The following is a 17,679-nucleotide window of genomic DNA, read 5'->3' on the forward strand; positions in this document are numbered from 1 at the left end:
GCGGGTGCTCCCAGCCCACCATTCTCCTTTCTACTGATGCTGAGAAAGCGTTCGATAGGGTGGACTGGGACTACCTGATGTTAACACTGCTACATCTCGGAATGGGCCTGAACATGCTAACGTGAATTTCAGCATTATACCAATCACCTTCTGCCCGGCACGCAGCGTTCCTCCCCTCGTCCTACGGTATGTCATTGGTGGACCTCCCTGCGTTTGGTTATTTGAGGGCGTCCCCACGGCGGGCCCGACGTTCGGGACTCTTCATTCAACAGTCACCACGTGTTTCCTTCCTCCGCAACCCAATTTGGGTTCCCTTATTCCACTGGTAATGGTAATTGGATCATCACCATTAGTTTGGTTTATCACTTTCCTCACTCAGGCCTCACTTCCTGCCTTCACTTCTCCCTATCCTCACTCTTCTCACTATTTCCTCTATCACTTTACAATTCTTCACTCGCTCCTTTCAACAATTCAGGCTACCTGTGGTTCCCCTGTTTGTTTCCCTGTTTTTCACCAGCACGGACCCCGTTCCCCTCCACCCCTCTTGTTTCACTTTTTTTCTTCCCCTTCTGTTTCTCACATTTTTTCCTGTCCTTTTTTCCTTGCCTCACTGTTTTTTCTTTCTCTCTTCCTTTCTTTCATTTCCTTCTTTCTCTCTCTTTTTCTTCTTTCCCTTTTTCTTCCTCCCCCCCCCCCCCCTTCCCATTCTAGCCTCCCCTTTCTTACCTTTTCCTCCTTGCCTTCCATTCCATTTTCCTCCCCCCCCCCTTTTCCCTTCCCTTTCCCCCTCCCCCCTCCCACTTTTTTCTTGTTTACCATTTTATTCACCTATCACTCTGAAGGTTCCCACTGCCGTGCCTGCCCTGGATGTCGCCCCTTATATTCCCGCGGGGCAGTCTGCCTCAGCTCCCGGTGGGAGATCCCTCCGGACTGCTAGTGATGCCTTGCCACTACACCACTGATACATTCAACTTTAACAAGTAAGCCCTGGTTCAGGAGGCCCTTCATTCTACCTCCTACCTTATCCTACTTATTACTTCTTTACTCACCTCTACAATCATTTATTCACAGATCCCACACGCGCATGCTCCTGATGAGTGGCATTATTAGCCACGAAACGCGTAGAGCTACTGGTTGCCGTGTCTTTATCAATCTTACCTGATTATCCAAGTTATTCGTTTACGAACTCGGCAGGTCTAGCGAGACCGTAGGTCCTGCAGGCATTATGTATGAATCACTTTCAAACTATCTTTTATGTGATGAACTAGGATATTTTGTATGGTTATTTCATGAGGAACCAGTTTTATTGTCACTATCTTACCTATTGCTATCATTGTTACATGTATTTATGTATGTATTGCGCTTTATGCCAAGATGCATTATGTATGTTATTTATACCTTTATTACCAGAATTATGCAATGTTACAATTTAGCTCATAATAAACTATTATCAACAAATATCCTGGTATGTTCACCCAATTACTTTTTTGGCTACCACTTGCTTCACACAAAGTCCCACCTTCCCTGTTAGTTAACTCTTCATTAATTAACCCTTTCCTCTAGCAGTTAAGAATCAATAGTGTAATGAGTGAACCTTTCTCCCTATACAATGGAACCCGTCAGGGTTGCCCCCTCTCCCCTATCCTTTTTGCCCTCTCTTTAGAACCCTTTTTAGCGATGGTACGCAACAACCCCAACATTCACGGTATTAAAATAGGAACATCGGAGCATAAATGCACGATGTACGCAGATGACATCCTCTTCTACGTTCAACATCCCCTTATTACCCTCCCCAACCTTATGTCGGCCTTTACTAAATTTGAAAAGCTATCTAATTTTAAAATTAATCTTGCCAAATCGGAAATCTTGAACATATTGATCCCCCATAACGCAACCGCACTGTTGAAACCATTTTTCCCCTTTAGTTGGCAACCCCACTCACTGAAATATCTAGGAATATACCTCACTCCTAATCCAGCCTCCTTGTTTCGTAGGAACTATATCCCTTTGTTGAACACAATTAGAACAGACCCAGATGGCTCGCTTGTGGCTGGGTCGAATTAGCATTGTGAAAATGAACGTTTTGCCCAGACTGCTCTTTGTGTTCCAAATGATTCCTTACAAGATTCCCCCTGGGTTCTTTAAGCTAGTGCAATCTAGAATATGCAGATATGTTTGGAACCGTAAACGACCCAGAATTGCTTATAAATGATTAATCAAACCAAAACATAGAGGAGGCTTAGCGATCCCGGACTTTAAACTCTACTTTCTTGCCATTGCACTGAACCGGATTTCTGACTGGAAATACCACAAGAACTCTAAACTTTGGGTGCAGTTGGAAATGGACTTGAGTGGAGTGGATCTATTCCTTTTAATCTGGATACCTAGCAGATTCCGTAGGTTGGCCCAAACAGTCTCGCCACTTACCAAATCATCCCTGGCAATGTGGGACTCGCTGCGCAAAATGCAGAAATGTCCTTACAACTCTCCGCTCATGCAATTGACTGGTCATGATTACGGTACTTCCCACTGGGGAACATGAATCCTAGATTCAGCAATTGGATCTCTGATACACCTCTCTTGCTACACCAAGTGGCCACGGTTACGGGTATCCTACCTATGTCGGCATTAGTACCAACCACACCGATCTCATTTATGAACCAATGGAAGTACCACCAACTCTCACCAAAATTTGTTAAATCTCTCCCACAGCCATTGCGGTCTGAGACAGACCTGATTCCAGTAGAGAGACTACTTGTTGGGGACCAACCACCTGATAAACCCATTTTTTATCAAGATCTATTCTATCCCCTGTAGCTCATCAATCATTCATAGCCAAATGGGAACTTAATGTCCATTAACAGACATTCAACGTTCTACAATATTTCAACCATTCCATATCTCCTCCATATCCTCGAAAGCTACGGAAGTAAACTACAAACTACTGACAAGGTGGCACTACTCCCCAGTAGTGCTCCACAAAACTTTCCCGTCTATATCGCATCTTTGCTGGAGGGGATGTGGAAACCGGGGAACTCATACCCAAATCTGGTGGCCGTGTCCTCTCATTAGACCATACTGGTCTACTGTATTACATTGGATCAAGGAAATACAGGGTAGTGAGGTTCCCAATGACCCTTGGTTAATATTGTTTCACTGTACGGGTGAACCAATAGGGTCATATAAAAAATCTATCACGCCTCACCTCCTGAATGCGGCTAAGGCGCTCATCCCAAAATTCTGGAAACGGACAACCCCCACATTACGCCAATGACTCGCGGAGGTGTACCGCATCTACCATATGGAAGACAGTACACTTACATTGAGAAATAAATCCGACTGAGCAAATAAATTATGTTCCTGTTGGTTCGCCTTTAAATTTTCAGCGGCATATGCAGAAATTATGGCCCAACAGGGATAGTTGGGAAAAAGTAGACAGGCTCCTAAGGTTGTATCCTGTAGAGGCTGGATCACTTCCCTCAAACTTCCCTTGCGGCCTCACAGCCTGGTTCCCTACTGCGCATGTGCGAGTTGCGCTGCGTGATCCCACTGGTCCCTGCTGTCTTCTGGGACCTCTGTGTCTCCCAGAAGACAGCGGGGGGGACGGAGGAATCGCCGGACATGGCGTAGATATCAGCAGGTACTGCGGCTATATATGCCCAGAAGTGGGAGCAAATACCTGGATTAGACAGATATCTGCTCCCCCCTGAAAGGTACCAAATGTGACACCGGAGGAGGGGGGAGGAATCCGAAAAGCAAAAGTTCCCTTTTGGGTGGAACTCTGCTTTAAAATGATCTAAATACCAGTTTTCAATTAAAGCCCAGCCACTTGTTTTTTTAGGAATGTGTGAAGTGTAACTGCACCATCCATGCTGTTTTAGGGAGTTGGACTCCAAATAGACATCACTCCTTTTTTAAAGTGATAGTAAACCCAAAATGTAGTTGTCTGCATTAGTTTTATTTTATTTTGGCTTTTAACCCCCCTTTTCACCTGGTGATCTATCCAGTAAAACACCTCCTGTATTAAAAGCCAAACTACAACTCACACTTTATAATCATTTAAAGCAAACCGTTTTTTTTTTCCTTTCCCTTTTGGGATAAAGGTTTTACATGAATAAATGAAAGCTGATCATTTTAACCACCATTGCCAGCTTTAAATGGTTTATCTCATCCATGTTAACTGAATACATTCTGCTGGATAGTTTGAGCTTTTCAAAAACAGACTGTCTGGATCACCAGATGAAAATAGGAGAAAGAAAGCCTAAAGAAAATGAATGCAGCCATCACATCTAAGAATTGGTAAGCTGAAATATAATGTTTTCTTTGGGGTTTAAAGTGGTTGTAAACCCACTTTTTGGACTTCTACCTATAGGTAAGCCTAGAATAAGGCTTACCTATAAGAAGTGGAAATATCTCCTAAAAGTGCGCCGTTTAGGAGATATTTCACTTGTAGTCCGCCGAAAATTCCAACGGCGCATGCAGTTTCTTCCCTAGCCTGTGCCGTTAATCATGGCTCCCGTGCGCATGTGCAGGAGTGACGTTACACGGCTCCGGTGAATCACAGAGCCCGAGTCCGCAACCCGGAAGGAAGAGGGGCCAGAAGATGGACACTGCCTACACAGGGGACATCGCTGGATTCTTTTGCAGGTAAGTGGCACATAATGGGCTAGTATGCGATGCATATTAGCCCATTATGCTTTTCATTTGTGGGCTTTGCAGGGAGCAAAAGGGGAAGTAAAACCCATCAGGGTTTACTTCCTCTTTAAAGGGGTTGTAAACCCTCACTTTTAAAAAAAAAACAAGAAAAAAAACAAACAAACATGTCATACTTACCTTCACTGTGCAGTTCGTTTTGCACAGAGTGGCCCTGAACTTCCTCTCCTGACGTCCCTCAGCGGCGCTCGTGGGTCCTCCCCGCATCGGGTGTCCACGTTGGAGAAGCACCCTCCTTGGTGGACACCCTGCGGGCGTGCTCCCGAGTCCCGCATCTGTGTCCATTCACATCGAATGCAGGACTCGGGCCCCAGCGCCGTGTCATTGGATTTGATTGACAGCAGTGGGAGCCAATGGCTGTGCTTCTATCAATCTATATAATCAGGACACGAGACACCAGCTAGAGCTGGTGTGCTCGTTCCCGGCCAAAGAAGGATTGCGGACAGGTAAGTAAAATGAAGGGCTTGGGCGGGCTGCAGCACCACAGGAGGTTTTTCACCTTAATGCATAGAATGCATTAAGGTGAAGAACCATGAGGGTTTACAAACCCTTTAATACTGTAGCTGCTGACTTTCAATATAAGGACACTTGCCTGTCCAGGGAAGGAGAACGAACACAGTGGCCCTCTAACAGGAAGTCCTATGACAACAGCAAAAAACCCACAAAAACCCCACAAAAAATGGAATTTGGAGGTAGTTGACTATATGTAGGTTTCAAGAAAAATATTTTTCTAATTCTACATCACAGGACACAGCATCTGAGTCTTAGACCATGGGTTATGTAGATGCATTTTAGGTGATTAAACACTGGCAAACAAAGCTGTAAGGACAGCACTACTATAACCCCTCCCACTTCTAGCAAACGTCGCTTTTTTACGATTGTCCTTTAGTGAACAGACTTGTTCTCTTTCCTTTTTATTAAAATGTTTCCCATTTATTATATTTTCTTCAAGGATCTTCTACCATAGACACAATAGGAATGGGTCAGCAGGCCCTTTGTCAGCTCACACTCAGCTTACTGTATCATCTCATCAAAGGGTCCTGATTTTGTTAGTCCTGGCTGCTTTCCCCGATCTGCCTACCTCAGTGTCCTCCCTATCTCCCTCTGGCACACCGTCCTCATCCTGTTTATCCAGGGAGCAGTTCTCAGCCACTATGTCTGAACTTATGGATAGGCATTCACCCTTTTAGAGACTTCAGACCACAGGGGCTGCAAGTGGGATCCCTCTTCCTAAAGAAATGATCATTCACAATCCTGGACCCATCTATTTCCTGGCTTAGCAAAACCTTACAGTAACTGCCCCTGTTAAGGATGTGCCCGCCATTAAGGCTCCTCTGAAAAGGTTAGAAGCCCTCTTTGAGGTCTTGTTCTCTTTTTGGCTAGTGCTGCTTTTCAACCTTCTGTTGCGACCATATCTTCCTATTAGATCTAGGCTGTCTGGTTCAAAAACATGACTCAGAACCCTGGATCCATTATGATACATTAAATGCGCTCCAACCTCAATGGCTCTTGTTCATAGCCTTGCAGTACTTTTTGGTGGCTTAGCAGATACATTTCACCAAATATTCAGGGTTAGTCCCCCTTTCTGTGCATGTGAAGGATCCTTTGGCTCAAGTGTTGATCTGTGGAACTTCTGTGTAGGCCTTATGAGGATGCCCTTTGGTGACGACTTTGACTCTTATACCCTGTACACATGGTCGGACATTGATCGGACATTCCGACAACAAAATCCATGGATTTTTTCCTACGGATGTTGGCTCAAACTTGTCTTGCATACACACGCTCACACAAAGTTGTCGGAAAATCCGATCGTTCTGAGCGCGGTGATGTAAAACACGTACGTCGGGACTATAAACGGGGCAGTAGCCAATAGCTTTCGTTTCTTAATTTATTATGAGCATGCATGGCACTTTGTGTGTCGGATTTGTGTACACATGATTGGAATTTCCGACAACGGATTTTGTCGAAAAATTTTATAGCAAGCTCTCAAACTTTGTGTGTCGGAAATTCCTATGGAAAATGTGTGATGGAGCCTACACACGGTCGGAATTTCCGACAACAAGGTCCTATCACACATTTTCCATCAGAAAATCCTATCGTGTATACAGGGCATTACAGTGAGGGAGAAATGATCAGTCTCTAATTTTAATGGTAGGTTTATTTTAACAGTGAGAGACAGAATATATACAAAAATATCCAGAAAAACTCATTTCAAAAAAGTTATAAATTGATTTGCATTTTAATGAGTGAAATAAGTATTTGACCCCTTCGCAAAATATGACTTCGTACTTGGTGGCAAAACCCTTGACCGTTGTGTTCTGGCAGAGGCTGAGAGCACTGCTTGGGTGCCGATCACCAGACCTTTTTCATGCTTGCCCCATCATCAGAAGCAAGTCTGGCTGCCGTACACACTGGCTGAGTCTGGGAATAACCCTTCCCACAGTGAGTCGAGGACGTTTCAGTGATTAGGTCCGAAGCACTGTATCCAGGGACTAAAACTAGGATTTTAGGCTCTGCCTCCACCCTGCTTTATGCCGACAAATTTACTGCCCTCCCCAAAAAAGCAGATGATCTTTATTATGCTCTCAAGCTGCTCCTCTTGCAGATTATTGACCCTGTCCCAGAAGAGAAGTTTAAAGGGTTATACTCAACCCGTTCACTGTCCCAAAAGCCAAAAGAGGGCATTTGCCCCATTCACCACATATGCCTGATCTAATAGTCTACTGGGGAATTTCGGGTAACCCACACGAAAACTGAGTGAGCTGCGGGGAAACCACAGCAGGGCAGTGTGAAAGGTGCTTTATAACTTTATAACTTTCGCGTGCTAATGTCCAATCATCTGAAGACAGGTGCATAACCCATGGTCTAAAGCCCCGTACACACGATCAGTATATCACTTTCGAAGCGATCATACAATAATCTGATCGTTCGTACACAGCTTTTGTCTGAAATTCTCCGAAGGGATAAACAAGTTCTTGATCAATACCAGATTGTAAGATTTTTTGTTTTAATCAGTACAGTTTTTGTCCAAAAATAGGCTTTAGACTCTGATCCTGTGTCCTGTAATGTACTCCAAAAAAAAGATTTCACAGGTAAGTCAAAAATCCTGTTTATATTGTACACATGAACAGTTCCTTTTTTTTTCCCCATCTAGATATTGCATGTTTCTCACAGTCCACAAGAGAGCAGTATAGCACAACATATGCATGGGGACCGTTTGTTATTTCTTTCTGTTTCTTTAAAGTAAATCCACAGGGACATGCATGTTCCATGTCATTGACTGAATTATTAAAGCAAGAGGGGCAGCATGATAGCCAGGAAACTAGCATTATCACTTTACTTGTGTTCAAGATAAGTTGGCACTATTAACAGATAAATATGTATAGTATATGAAAGTATGGATACAATTTTTATTGTGATCATTTTTTGTGGATTGCAGGTTTCTTGTCCATTATCTTTTAAGTATTGTTGGGATATTTAGCCTTTCTCTGGTTTTAAATGGCTGGTCAACTGGGAAATCCACTTTAAATGCCTCATGTTCTAAGAAAAAAAAGTAGCAATTACACGTTTTTACAAAGAGTATTTTCAATGTCAGTTTCCATTATGCTTTTTTTCCACCAGGGAAAAAAATTGAATGTTTTTTTATTGTCCTATTTGAAATATTGGAATTTGTGTTGTGGAGTACGTAGTGTTTCAGCTTGTACTTCCTTGTAGTAGTAAGAACAAGGTGTCGTACTTGGAAAGAATAGCTCATACTATGAAAGCATAGGTTGGTGTCAGAGAGAGGGAGGATTATGTTGTGAATCACATGAGTCATTAAGAAACCCCTTATGCCAGCTCAAGTTCTGTGAAATGTTTGCTCAGAGGTTTGTAGAGAAAAATATACTGTTTATTTACAGTATTGTGCAAAAGTTTTAGGCAGGTGGGAAGAAATAAAGTATAGGTATAGTGAAGTGCTTAACAAATATCAATTTCCAGCAAATATAACAACCAATGGGTATATATACAACGCACCATGTATGTATGTGTGTGTGTTATGTATATTTACAGTTGTGCTCATAAGTTTACATACCTTGGCAGAATTTATTATTTCTTGGCCATTTTTCAGAGAATATGAATGATAACACAAACTTTCCTTTCACGCATGGTTAGTATTTGGCTGAAGCCATTTATTATCAATCAGCCGTGTTTACTCTTTTTAAATCATAACAGAAACTACCCAAATGACCCTGATCAAAAGTTTACATACTCAAGTTCTTAATACTGTGTATTGCCCCCTTTAACATCAGTGACAGCTTAAAGTCTTTTGCGGTATTTGAGGATGAGGCTCTTTATCTTCTCAGATGGTAAAGCTGCCCATTCCTCTTGGCAAAAAGCCTCCAGTTCCTGTAAATTCTTGGGCTGTCTTGCATGAACTGCATGTTTGAGGTCTACCCAGAGTGGCTCAATGATATTGAGGTCAGGAGACTGAGATGGCCACTCTAGAACCTTCACTTTATTCTGGTGTATTCTGCTGTAGCCAATGACGGGTCGATTTGGCCTTTTGTTTTGGATCATTGTCATGTTGGAATGTCCAAGTACGTCCTGTGTGCAGCTTCCTGGCTGATGAATGCAAATGTTCCTCCAGTATTTTTTGATAACATACTGCATTCATCTTTCCATAAATTTTGACCAAATTTCCTGTGCCTTTTGTAGCTCACACATCCCCCAAAACATCAGTGATCCACCTCCGTGTTTCACAGTAGGAATGGTGTACCTTTCATCATAGGCCTTGTTGACTCCTCTCCAAATGAAGCGTTTTTGGTTGTGGCCAAAAAGCTAAATTTTGGTTTCATCACTCCAATTACTTTGTGCCAGAAGGTTTGAGGCTTGTCTCTGTGCTGTTTGGCGTATTTGTAAGTGGGATACTTTGTGACATTTGCATAGTAATGGCTTTCTTCTGGCGACTCGACCATGCAGACCACCTGCCTCCTTATTGTGCATCTTGAAACGGCCACACCACATGTTTTCAGAGAGTCCTGTATTTCACCTGAAGTTATTTGTGGGTTTTTTGCATTTTCCTGGCAGTTGTGGCTGAAATTTTAGTTGGTCTACCTGACCGTGGTTTGGTTTCAACAGAACCCCTCATTTTCAACCTCTTGAGTTTGAACCCTCCGTATTCGTATTCTAAATTCCTTGGATATCTTTTTATATCCCTTTCCTGCTTTGTACAGTTCAACTACCTTTTCCGGCAGATCCTTTGACCATTCTTTTGCTTTCCCCATGACTCAGAATCCAGAAACGTCAGTGCAGCACTGGATGAAAGATGCAAGGGTCTGTCAGGAGTCCAGAAACTCATTGATCTTTTATACACACACACTAATTACAAGCAAGCAGATCACAGGTGAGGATGGTTATTTTTTTAATAGCCATTCAAACCCGTGTCAACTTGTGTGCATGTTATCAGGCCAAAATCACCAGGGTATGTAAACGTTTGATCAGGGTCACTTGGGTAGTTTCTGTTATGATTTAAAAAGAGTAAACACAGTTGATTGATAATAATAAATGGCTTCAGCCAAAACACTAACCATGAGTGAAAGAGGTTTTTGTGTTATTCATATTCTCTGAAAAATGGCCAAGAAATCATAAATCCTGCCAGGGTATGTAAACCTATGAGCACAACTGTACATATACATACATAACACACGCACATACATGGGGCGTTGTGTGTATATATACCCATTGGTTGTGATATTTGCTGGTGTGTATATATATGTGTGTGTGTGTGTGTGTGTGTATATATATATTATAATATAATCTATATATCAATCACCACATAAATTCAATAGATCATTGAAAAATGCATGATTAATAAAACATAAATAACGCATGTGCACATCCAATATTTTAAACAGTGCGAATAGAAATGCAAATAGGTTGCACATGTGTAAAAATAGCAAATGTCCAAAACAAATATGATTATCTTCGTGAAACAATCTAGAAAAAAGGTCCTGTATAATTATACGTTCACAGTAAATAGTGCAGTCTTCACCGTGAACCTACTCCATCCAGTGTGTGATAAATCCCACCACAGTGCACAAGTGGATGTGCCCTCTCCTGAGTTGGACTCCACTATATAAATACAGGAGGTTAAACAGGACTTTAGATCTCTCCATCTTGGCTGGTTCAGATTTTTCTCCACAGGGTTAGATGGTATTTCTCATTTAAATGCTCATAGGATAGAAGCAGAAGAAATCTCCATAGTGTAGAACCATAATATTTATTGGTAAGAAGAAAAAATTGCACTGGGACTGTTTCTTTAACCCCCCTGGCGGTAATCCCGAGTCTGACTTGGGGTGGAATTTCAGTACCAAGAGCGGTAACCCCGAGCCAGACTCGGGATCGCATCGCAGGATCCAGGAAAATCTTACTTACCTTGTCCCCTGGATCCTGCGATGTCTCCCCGCAGTGTGAGCAGCTCGTCCTCCTCTCGGTCTATCATGGAGCCGGGCTCCGTTCCCTGCGAGCGTTGCGATGCACGGGGGCAGAGAACGGCGCCAAATTCAAAAAGTGAAAAACAAACTATACATACAGTATACTGTAATCTTACAGATTACATTACTGTATGTAATTATTTCACCTCCCTTTTGGCCCTAGTGGTTTCTCCTCCAGTGTCCTGTATGCAGTTTTATATTATAAAAACTGTTCTTTCTGCCTGGAAACTGGAGATTGTCCATAGCAACCAAAACTGTCCCTTTACATCAAAAGTGATTTTAGAGCAGCTAGAAAACAGCGATAATAAATTAGAATCACTCGCAGAATTGAGCGATAGTGATTTGTGGGGAGATCCGTCATCAAGTACTGAAAAGTAATGACAGCAACAATTCTGCAACTGAGCAAATTTCAGTGTTTTTGATTTGATTACATTATTGCATATGTATTATTATTATTATTATTATTATTATTATTATTATTATTATTATATTATTTGGTATAATTATTTATAGTTATTTATTATAATATAATTTATGATTTTGTGTTTCAAATTTTATCACACCCGGGATGTCTACTAGACTCTGGTTTGGACAGATATAAGTGTGTTATTGCTAAGAATTACAGGCCTACAATATAAAAACACCAAATTTCCATGCAAAATAATTTGTACCACTTTCAGCACCTAAAATCCGACATAATCATACTGCCAGGGAGGTTAAAATGACATCAGCATGACAGCTGTTATGCTGTCATTTTGAAGGTAACCCCCCCAATGTGGCACAGATGGCAAAAAAAGCCAATAAAACAAATGGGGGTTATAACTCACCATTACTTTATCCAAAATAACAATTTTTTTTTTTTTAAGCATTTTCCCCACATTGTTCTTTCAGAATTGCTCTGGCTTTGTTAGGTAAAATGGGGATCGACAGTGGAGAACATTTTCTTTCAAGTCTCGCCACAGATTCTCAGTTGGTTTACAGCTAATATGTTCTGTCTATTTGGGGCAAAGCAACAGGTTGAATCCACCATCCTTCCATCCCTTTCTTTCCATCCTTCTCTTTCCTTCACTCCCCCGCCACTTTGTTCAGCACTAGGAGCTTCAGGAAGTACCCTGTGTGATGGGGAATGTGACTCACAAGGCCAATCAGTGCTGTCACATAAGGAGGGGCGCCTGACACTTCGGCTCAGCTCCCCTGGTCTTCGGTCCCGCTTCCCTGGTGGCTTCCCTTCATGATCAGCTTGTTCTGGCAGGCACACTGGACCGTTTGACTTGATTCAGGGCGGTTACGCGTCTTCCCGCATTTTGCGGCTTCAAATTTGCCCAGATGCGGCCGTGTCCTTCGCTACAGGGGTATGTGCGGGGCTGGTGAACAGACGAGCGAGCGACGGGGGAGGCTGGCGGATAGTTTGTTTTCTGCAACCCCCCTCACAATGGAGCACCAGCTGCCACTTCCTAACTGTATAGCCCCGTGTGAACTAAAATTGTTACACTTGCTGTATACAGAGAAATTTCCTTTACTCCCAATGGATGGATGCTGCTGGGGAGGACGGTGTTAAAATTGGCCTATTGCATTGCCTAGCGTGGACAGAGCTCAGGTCCACTTTAGGATCTGTGTTTTAAATGGGCGATTCTAAGACATTGAAGGTTTTTAACCTCTCCAGTGTAACCTCTACGCTATTTAGAGGACAAGTTTTCATTAACAATTGCCCTGCATTTGACTCATCCACCCTGTCCTAAATCTTTATTCCCCCATTTCAAAGAAATGCATGCCTGCCTGCAATATGATGCTACCACTGCACTTCACTGTGGGGTGTCCTCTGGGTGTTGAGCAATGTTAGCTGTCTGCCACACACAGCATTTTGCATGAAGGCCAAAAATGTAAAGTGGTTCTCAAGCCAGGACATCTTTTTACCATAATGCATTCCCTACATTAAGGTAAAAGGTTTCCCAGTATTTGTATTGTCCCCTTCCTAAATACTTACCTGAGTCCTCATTCGATCTAGTGCCTGCACCCACCTGTATTAGCTCTCTCCTCTCCCTGCATTCACTGACCAGAGAGGCAGCAGTGGGAACCATTGGCTTTTGCTGTTGTCAGTCAAATCCTGTGAGCAGAGAGTGGGGAGCAGAGCTGAATCCACACATGCGCCGCCATAGGAAGCGGCTTCCTATGGTGGCACATGGAGAGAAGAGAGCAAAAAGTGCTGGTAGGGAACCCCATAAAAAAAAAAAAAATCACAAATGGATTTCATGTCCATCTTTGAGAAGAAAAAAGTTTTTTTTCTTGTCTGTCTTAAAGCCCAGCTTTATGGAACTTATAAATTATAGGTGTGCAATGGACGGTTTTACTCCTAATGTTTAGTCAGGACTGCTTTTATAGCTTCTCTCATAAAGAGTGTATTGATGCCATTCATGTAGCGGTGATTGCTGTTGTGATGGGAGCCCCTGAAATCACCATAGGACCATATATAATGTTTAGTATATGTTATGTCAAAGGATACTGTCCAGAGACTGTAGACCTAATAAAGGACAAGATGCTCAGAGACTGAAAGCATGCTACTGAAATAGCTAGAGACTGTAGACATGTTGCAGATGACAGAGAGAGAATGGGGACCATGTTACCTGAGGCTAGTAAAGGTCATTGCTATTACTCCTTTAGGCTAGGTTCACATATGTCCGGCTGCAGTTTGGTTTGTGGTAAAATATATAAAAGATGATGTTACGCCGAGTAAATAGATGCCAAACGTGTCACGCTTTAAAATTGCACACGCCCGTGCAATGGTGACAAGCGACACAAATGTTACTATTCATAAGCGACGCTTTAAAAGCCTGTTATATGTTACTAGCTTTAGATTTACAGAGGAGGTCTAGTGCTAGAACTACTGCCCCTGATCTGATGTTCGCAGTGATATATATATATTATATATATATATATATATATATATATATATATATAATTTATACTAATTGAGATATATACAGGTATATATATAATTATATCATTTTTTCCTTCTTACACCGTTGCTGTAAATTTTTTTTAATCACTTTTATTGCTGTCACAAGGAATGTAAACATACTTGTGACAGGTACTCTTTACGGAGAGATCTGGGGTCTATAAGACTAAATCCCTCCTTTTGCCCTTAAAAGCATTCAAAACGCCATGATCATTGTTTTTGAATGTTTTTTGTTTTTAAATGTTGCTGCTGATATCCGGGTAAACCGATAGTAATTTCAGGTCATTGCTTCCTGGTTACCATAGCCGAGAGCCAGTCAAAGCCGATCTAGGCTTTGTTCCGTTTTCCGACCTGCCGGCGGGTCTCCCAGTGGGGCAAAAGAGCCAGAGAACATTGTGGAAGGCAGCGAGCGGAGGGGGACGTCCCCTCCATCTGCTTGTAAAGGCAATCCAGCAACTAGTTAGCCATTAGGATGGCTTTTTACAAGAGAGCTGACCGCCAGAGTTAATGATTGAAGCTGCACAACCACTTGAAGTGTACATCGCTGGCCTGGAAGTGGTTAAGTAAGGTAATAGGTTATTGAAATGTTAGTTGTAGCCATAGAGTGAGTGTAATTTTGAGTTCATACATTTTGTATTGTGTTTAAACACATGTTGTGTTAAGGCAGTACATTCATTTAAATGAGTTTTGTAAAGTGGTTCTAAAGTCAGAAGATTTTTTTATCTTAATGTATTGTATGCATTAAGATAAAAAACCTTCTGTGTGCAGCAGCCCCCTAATACTTGCCTGAGCCCCATATCGATCCAGCGATGTCGCATGTGAGTCTCAGTTGTCTGGGACTCCTGCTGCTATCAATCAGTCAGGCCAATAAGGAGAGGGGGCAGGGCCGAGCCACAGCTCCGTGTCCGAATAGACACACAGAGCAGTTGCTCGGCTCAGGTGCCCCCATAGCAAGCTGCATGCTGTGGAGGCGGGGGGGAGGGGCCAGGAGCTCTAGCGTGCGACCTGAGAAGAGGAGGATTTGGGCTGCTCTGTGCATAACCACTACACAGAGCAGGTAAGTATAACATGTTTGGCAAGAGAGTAGCCACCAGTATTGCCTATGTTCTCTCTGAAGCTGATCTTTTCCTATTGATGTCTTAGCATGCCTTGTTATGCACTGTTTGTGTAGAGATGGCCATCTTGGTAGAGGGCAGGGCTTTACTTCCTTATATTAGAGCCTCCAGCAATGGGAACAATGAACGTCACAGAAGGTACATCGTCAAATGTCACTCCAGATCTCCTAAGACCCAGAGTCTGAGTTGGCTGAGCTTTAGATTCGCTCTGTAGATATACAGCTGTCAGGCTGTAGGCACCCTCCAATACCAGGAAGTGCACTGGTATTTTTCTAGAGGAACTTTGAGTTCTGCTTTAAGAATGAATGGCATTGTGGCAGAAAACATCTCTTTAAATGTTTCAGTAACGTGCTCTCTAGAGCGTGCATTGGCACAGGGCAGCAGTGTGAACCCAGTCTTGGTTAACTGAAATACTAGAAAATATTGGGAATAGTTGTATGTAGAGGCAGACTTTTATAGCAGGTGGAAAGTGGGTTAGTGAAGAAGCGCTATGTAGAAGGAAGGGCAGATAGGTAATATACAATTGGAGAAATCACTGAAACCGGTAAAAGAAGGAAACGATACAGAGCTCATCTGCTTTCAGAGCTGGTAAAGGCAGAAGAGCTGAGACTTGATGAGTTTTTTTTTGTCAGAGGAAATGGTATTAAAGAAATGTGAAGTATTGTGGGGAGTGGCTGCAGAAAGTCAGGAGCTGCGCAGGTTTCATATGGAGGCGTTTAAATTAATTATTTACTCTTAGCAACTCCCCAGATGTTTTAAAAGAGCTGCAATACTTTGTCAGATTGTAGAATCTCGATTCTTGATTTAGCTGGTGTTGTTTCTGCTAAAGGAAAAAGTGATAATTATGTCCGGGATCCTGTTAATCCTGTTTGTTGCAGAGGAAGGGTGTGGAAACAGTTAAGAGGGCGGTAGTGGTGTTAAATTCCCAGTGTATGTATGTACGTCTCGGTTGCTTTGCTCAGTATAAAGCCCTGCTTGTCTCTACACATGCCCCTGCCCCGGGGGGGCATTTAATTATCCTCTGTCCTACCTTAAAGGGGGACCCTTGAGTGTTTTCAGGCAGTGTCAATGGGGCAAGCACTTTTCTCCCGGCCTGTGGTTCCGGCCCTGAGGGGTGAGTACAAATGCAATAGGGTCAATTAATCCTTGTGAGGCACTATTGGTGAAGTTATTGTTGTTATGCTTGTAAGATCGGTTTTAGAATGCATGCCATATGTGTTATATGGTTTGTGTAAATGAACAGTATAATTTTAACAAGCAATACTATTTTATTATGCCGTATAATTTTGCTTACTTTATTTTATAATCTCTGAATCATTTTTAATACTTACTATGTATACAGTGCGTGTGTGAAATGTACATGCTAATATTTACTTGCAAAATTCCTTCTCTGGTATACGGGGATTTTTGTTAGTGCCATGTTTTTGTTCTGTTTGTTTTTCAAGTGTATCTAATTTGCAGACTTTAGAATTGCACTTGTAGCTTGTATAGTTAAGGCAGAGCTCCAGCCGTAAACATTTTTATTTTTAAAAAATAAATGTTATTTATAAATGTTATGTTTTGATGTTCATTTAGCTTTATGTTACTAATAGCCGATTTATGACTGGATGCTGTATTATAGCATATCTTTTGAAATAATTAACCTTAAGGCCTCATGTACACTGCTGCTGGTAAACGGACGTTTAGGAGTAGTTGGGCGTTTTTTTTTCAGCAGCCCCTGAACTCTCCACTGTTATCTTATCGGTATATGTACACAGGGTCGTTTATAGTCGTTGAATTTAGAAGCATTTTTTGGAACGCAAAAAAAATGCCTTCAGGACAGATGTTCAGAGGCATTTCAAACGCCAAATGCCTGTAACAGCTTGTACACGTGGTAACTTGTGCTTTAGATGCGTTTAATTTATAGGCATTTTCATTTTGGGCTATTTTTTAAAAACGCGGCATGTAAACGCAGCATACAGGACATTTTAAACGTTGGTTACTATCTGTCAAGTTAAATCGTTCAGGAGAGGTTGTAAAAACGTCCCATGCACATTAAGCCTTATATTCTGCCTGGAGTGCACTCCCATCTTAGTTGTGGGCATGTGAAGCCCACAAGTGTTTTCTTCCATGAATCGGTGCATGCACCTCCGGATCTTGTGCGTAAGCATAAGGCGCGGCGCATGATTGTGTCTCTCGTTGCTATCACAACGGCAGCATCATAGGAAGGTCCCACCCCATTGTCATGGCAACCAAATGTAAGCTCGACAATAGGCAGCAAAATGGCACTTAGCACCGCCTTACATCGCGTAATTTCCTGTTTGGAAATAACGCAATGATAACGGGCAGCGATGCCCACTGACTCCTGGGAATGATGACACACATTTCCCAGGAACAGAGGCGCCGCAGGATATGACATACCTCGCAGCGGCGCCTGAAAAAGGAA

General features: G+C 42.4%; 1 protein-coding gene across 3 annotated transcripts in view; it reads left to right on the forward strand.

The window, feature by feature from the left end:
* The window catches only part of PHACTR4 (phosphatase and actin regulator 4), a 163,753-nt gene that overhangs the window by 63,285 nt on the left and 82,789 nt on the right, over positions 1-17,679 (forward strand). Inside the window, exon 1 of one of the 3 annotated variants that reach the window (XM_073616194.1) lies at positions 16,042-16,368. The exons of the other annotated variants lie outside the window; for them this stretch is intronic. Coding sequence (XP_073472295.1) covers positions 16,323-16,368 — 46 coding nt within the window. The 5' untranslated portion in view covers positions 16,042-16,322. Of the gene's footprint in view, positions 1-16,041; positions 16,369-17,679 lie in introns of those variants that run through there. 3 annotated transcript variants of the gene reach the window in all.

The sequence above is a fragment of the Aquarana catesbeiana genome, linkage group LG02, assembly GCF_042186555.1.
Source record: "Aquarana catesbeiana isolate 2022-GZ linkage group LG02, ASM4218655v1, whole genome shotgun sequence".
Lineage (NCBI taxonomy): Eukaryota > Metazoa > Chordata > Amphibia > Anura > Ranidae > Aquarana > Aquarana catesbeiana.